This window comes from Lactuca serriola, chromosome 2, assembly GCF_051521515.1.
Source record: "Lactuca serriola cultivar US96UC23 chromosome 2, Lser_US96UC23_V15, whole genome shotgun sequence".
NCBI classification, from domain to species: domain Eukaryota; kingdom Viridiplantae; phylum Streptophyta; class Magnoliopsida; order Asterales; family Asteraceae; genus Lactuca; species Lactuca serriola.
In genome coordinates, this window is record NC_136409.1 from 54,656,852 (window position 1) to 54,662,615 (window position 5,764).

Consider the following 5,764-nt stretch of genomic DNA (forward strand, 5'->3'; position numbering starts at 1 on the left):
TTTACATCATTACCATCACCTTAAGCACATGTTGGTTTATTCAACAAGAAAGAACGGTCTTAAGCTTTCAAAAGAAAATTAATTGAAAAGAAAAACTATCCATGAAATAAACTTATTAGCCGAATCGCCTTTAGAAGCTTTCAAAAGAAAACTAATTTTGTGGTTCGGACCCTCGTAGTTAAGTAGATCGATAGTGGTAGTTGTATGCTAGTTGTCTTTGTGATGCTCGCATGGAAGACCAGAAGGTGGCTCCTGACACTTGTCTATGAGACCCAGGGTGTTTGGCCCCCGACCTGACAAGGAAAGACCATGATACGGCCCATGGCAAAATGACAAGACTATGGTTGACACATAACACCTTCTATTGCATGTATGATATGTGATATTTAAGGAACTCACTAAACTTTGTGCTTACAATTTATTGTTTATGGTTTCAGGTATTTCTGGTTCGAAAGGGAAGGACCCGGCTTGATCGCAGCGCATACACCCATGTTTTTCCACAACTCGTGATTTTGGGATTGTACTCTGATCAATGTTTCATTATTAAATACATCTAAATGTCTGAACCAAAGATAAATGAGTGTTTTGGTTATATTAAAAATAAAGTTTTTACGTTGTGGTTTTGGGGACGTTACCGAAATGGTTTTGAAAATATTGGATTCTTTTTTTTGGGTACCAACTGAAAGTGGAGCTTAGATTTCGAATTAATGCACATCTGACCTTTTGGCTAAAGTTGTAACATTTGTGAAAACTGAAAACTACTTCTATCCATCACAACGCGGTACCTAGATAATCTTAATATTATATCGTAACCAAAATTTTGGCAATATATGATATAGAATATGAATGAAATTCTACAAATTAATGATGGAACAATTTATACGTTGATTATAGAACATCAAATCTCAAAAAAAGAAGCATAATAACTTTGAATAAACTTACTCATCCATCTCCATATTGAAAGAAACAACAAAAACCTTATTATTATTTGTCATGTGTGGTTATGTGACCAAAATGTGGACATCATGGAGTAAAAACAAGAAAAAAGAGACATGCCTTACTTTCCACCTAAAAAGGGAGCCATGTCCTTTTAGGTGTAGGAAAGGTCAAAAGAAGATCACTTTGGGGGCCAAATTGTAAATATTGTTTAGCATCGAGATTAGGATTGTAAATGGTACTAAACTCGAAGGTTAAGATTGCAAATAACCGTGGCATCGGTCTTATGGCTTTCAAATCACGCTGATCTGACGGCTGCTATTGACTTCAACACTTTACAAATACCCGGCGTGCTTCACTTCGATTCTTCCGCATCTCTCACCTAACACATCTCTCTCAACTCTCTATAGATCTTAATCTCGAAAAAAATGGTGGCCACCATCAAGCTAGTAAAAGCACGACAGATCTTCGACAGCAGAGGCAACCCAACCGTTGAGGTTTGTTTTACTTTTAGATCGCTCAACTTCTTCTGTTATTTTGCTTTTTGAAATCGTTTTTTAGAGATTTCGTTGCTAAGATAAGTTTATATGTTCAATCGGTGACAGTTGTTGATACACCAAGCGAGTTTTCAGTTTCTTTTAGTTGTTTAAGTTTGATTTCTTTCAAAAATTCGGTGCTATAATTCTAAGTGATTGTGTTTGACTTGCTTTTAGATCGTCGTTATCGATACAAAGTAGCACATGCATATGTTTGAATCAGACGGTTATTTTTACATCAAAGTATAAAACCGAATTCGACTTTTGCTACCGATCTGTTATTGATTCGATTCTTACTTGATTCCTAATAAATATCTAACTTAAAATCAAGCTAATGAACTTCATATTAAACTTAATCGCAAAGCGATAAAGTATTTCGATTTGTTCTGGAGAAGTTTGTATACACTAAAACTTGGATGATAACATTAATCTGACACAGGTTGATATTACTCTTTCCGATGGCACATTGGCCCGAGCTGCTGTACCCAGTGGTGCATCCACCGGTAAGATCTGTTTCACCATCGACATATGACTGTATTTTCTACTCCAATTCAAGTGTCAGATACATTCATTTTGCTATTTTGTACATGTTTTCATTATATTAATATAATTATTATCGTGTAGGTATTTACGAGGCCCTTGAACTAAGGGATGGAGGGTCAGACTACCTTGGAAAAGGTGTCTCCAAGGTGAGTTACTGGTTCTTGTTGAAACTATTTCTTTATTTATATATTCAGATCAACAATGCCTGATATAATTATACTTTTCCTTTGTTTGATTAGGCTGTTGCAAATGTTAACACAATCATCGGCCCTGCTCTAGTTGGCAAGGTTTGTTCATAAACCTCAACTCAACCCTCAATATTGATTATTGTATTTGTACATTATGCTTATAGACATTATTATGATCCTAAATTCCTAATATATATCTTCTGTATTTCAGGACCCAACTGATCAAACTGGAATTGATAACTTCATGGTTCAACAGCTTGATGGAACTCAAAACGAATGGGGTTGGTGCAAGCAAAAGGTATAGAATAAAAAATGATTTCATTTTGTTATTTCCTATTCTTTAATGGAAGTAATACTTACTTACATAGTTACTAAATACCAAACCATTTTGTTTTTTAGCTTGGAGCCAATGCTATCTTGGCTGTTTCTCTTGCACTTTGCAAAGCTGGAGCTAGTGCCCTCAACATCCCTCTTTACAAGGTAATTTCAAATCATTCAATTTACTCTTTTTTCTCATCAAAGTGTTATTTTACATTCTTTTGTTGAGTGGAAGCTTCTTTTGACTTGTGAATGCAGCATATTGCTAACTTAGCTGGAAACAAGAACTTGGTTTTGCCAGTACCTGCATTCAATGTCATCAATGGTGGATCACATGCAGGAAACAAACTTGCCATGCAGGTACGTCATGGTTATATACGTTATATCATGTTGTATATTGGAGTTTTGATATCTTTTATTTGAAAGATTCTCAACAACTTAATTTTTTTCAGGAGTTTATGATTCTCCCTATTGGTGCCTCCAGCTTCAAGGAAGCCATGAAGATGGGTGTTGAAGTATACCACAACTTGAAGGTTAGTTAGTTAGTTAGTTAAATATTTTGACATTGACTAATTAAGATTTCTACTTTGCTTTTGGCTTTAGGTTAACTAATCTTTTTCATTTTTGATTTTTCCCATGATTTCAGTCTGTGATTAAGAAGAAATATGGTCAAGATGCAACCAATGTTGGTGATGAAGGTGGCTTTGCTCCTAATATTCAGGTGAACCACATGTTATCTTGGTTTCTTTTACTAATTTTTGATGTATTTGAGAGTATTTTGTTAGATGAATTTGTCTTTTTTAAATACAGGAAAACAAGGAGGGTCTTGAATTGCTCAAAACTGCAATTGCTAAAGCTGGATACACCGGAAAGGTAATTAATTTTAAAGTCAAATCTTTTTCAAAAGAAATTTGGGACATCAAAATAAAATTTTACCTTTTAAATTTCTTCTTGCAGTATATAAAAAAGAATCACTCATTTATTTTCTTATTCCTTTAGGTTGTCATTGGAATGGATGTTGCTGCATCTGAATTTTACGCAGAGGATGGCAAGACCTATGATCTCAACTTCAAGGAAGAGGTAAATTTGGAAAATTACAAATATACCCTTTTTCCAGAACACCAAATTTTTACCAATAGTAGCAATATGTAGCCCATAAAGCGGTGTATTTACATTTTTTACACACAATATCAACACCCTTACATTTCTTTCTGACAAATGGAATATAAAAAGAAAGTTTGTTGCTTTTATCTGATTCTGGATTTATAACAATTTTCCCATATGTTTTTTTATAGAACAATGATGGAAAAGAGAAGATTTCAGGAGAACAATTGAAAGATCTTTACAAGTCATTTGTGAGTGAATACCCAATTGTGTCAATTGAGGATCCCTTTGACCAAGATGACTGGGAACACTATGCCAAGATGACTGCAGAATGTGGTGAAGAAGTTCAAATCGTGGGAGATGATCTTTTGGTCACCAATCCAACGGTTAGATTTTTGCCACATCATCTTCAACTTTTTTCATTCTATAAAAATTCTTTATTAAATGTAAATCAAATGTTTGTTATTTACAGAGAGTTAAGAAGGCAATTGATGAGAAGACATGCAATGCTCTTCTTCTTAAGGTATATATATGTCACTTATATCTTATTGATTTAGAAATCACTTGTAGGCAATTTACTTTTTTTGACCTTTTCATTGATTTACTTTAGCCATTAGTCTGTTTAAAAAATTATTTTTTCTTGCTTACCTGGTTTTGATACATACTTTCACCCTTAATTTGATCTAGTTGGTGGCTAAATTGTTAAAAAGTAGTAGTTGTGGGGCTAAAATGATAAAATTGTGTAAGTACTTTGTTTTATCGATGTACCCAATTAACTATTATTGTAGTGATTAAATCATTATATACTCGATATGACTGTTAACTTTTGAAATAAAGGCCAAATACAGAAAAACATAATTTTTATTTTTGTTATAGTAATAATAATAGTCACCCCTTATCAATTAGCCATTGAACTAATATTTTTGTTGTTATAACATTTAAGCAGAAAAATCCATTATTTTGGGAAATTTTTTTCCTTTAATTCTATTGTTTACTGTTATTAGGTTAACCAAATTGGATCTGTGACTGAGAGTATTGAAGCTGTGAAGATGTCCAAACATGCCGGGTGGGGTGTCATGGCCAGTCACCGAAGGTACAAAAATCCCTTTCAAAATATATAAAATTATAAATATCCGATTTACTTTTTCTAAATAAATAAAAATATGAAATAATTTATTATGTTTGCAGTGGTGAAACTGAGGACACCTTCATTGCTGATCTTTCTGTCGGTTTGGCTACGGTAATTATCACAATTTTATACAAATTATATCATTATTATTCTTTCGTTTTTCTTTTTATTGAAAATTATAAATTTCTTGTTTACTGATTAAAACAATGCAATGCAATGGAACCTTCCAGGGTCAAATCAAGACTGGAGCTCCTTGCAGATCTGAGCGTCTCGCAAAATACAACCAGGTTGACTTTTTCTCCCCTTTGTCCTTCATAATTATTGTTTTAATTTTATTAAGTGTTTTTAATGAAATTTATTGGTGGATGATAATATCAGCTTTTGAGAATTGAAGAAGAGCTTGGTTCAGAAGCAGTTTATGCAGGAGCAAACTTCCGGAAGCCAGTGGAACCTTACTAGAGAGATTTGTGTTCACAGATACGAGGAAGAGTTGTCCATGCGGAATGTGGTAAAAATCAAAATAAAGGTTTTATTGAATAATGAATGGCAAGGACTCAAATTTTGTGTTGAGGTTTTTTTTGACTTCTGAAATTTGTGTATTTGTGTATTTTGGTAGTTGTTGTTTTTCCCAACTTTACCTTTTATTCGTAATGATACTGGGTTTCTTTTTTACTTGATGAGCTTTGGGATGCATTTTATACTTATCTATAAAAGTGCAATTACGTTTTTTGGTGTCAGTCAAAATGGAGATTAAAAAAGTGTCTGGATTAGTTTATCCTGTATTAAAATATAGGTAAGGTGTTTTTTAATGTTTGGTAATTTTTGTTTATATATTTAAAATGACCAATAAGGCCTGAATATATGGTAAATTGGTTGAATAAATCACAAGTTATCTATCGAAGCACTAAAAAGTGGTTGTTATTTTAGATAAATTTGAACCTACCAACTTATTATATAAGTCATAAGTTATCTATTGAAACACTAGAAACTGATTGTTAGTGGTGCGGTTT

The 5,764-nt window shown here is 33.1% G+C and overlaps 1 protein-coding gene across 1 annotated transcript; it reads left to right on the plus strand.

Moving 5' to 3' along the window:
- Positions 1-1,279: 1,279 nt before the first annotated feature.
- LOC145086254 (enolase 1) lies at positions 1,280-5,426 on the plus strand. The gene is made up of 17 exons (XM_079024004.1): positions 1,280-1,433; positions 1,912-1,975; positions 2,097-2,161; positions 2,255-2,302; positions 2,415-2,501; positions 2,603-2,683; positions 2,780-2,881; positions 2,974-3,054; positions 3,168-3,242; positions 3,332-3,394; positions 3,521-3,601; positions 3,817-4,011; positions 4,098-4,148; positions 4,630-4,718; positions 4,814-4,865; positions 4,985-5,041; positions 5,133-5,426. The coding sequence occupies exons 1-17, from the start codon at positions 1,365-1,367 to the stop codon at positions 5,211-5,213; spliced, it is 1,341 nt and encodes a 446-aa protein (XP_078880130.1). The 5' UTR covers positions 1,280-1,364; the 3' UTR covers positions 5,214-5,426.
- The last annotated feature ends 338 nt before the right edge of the window (positions 5,427-5,764 follow it).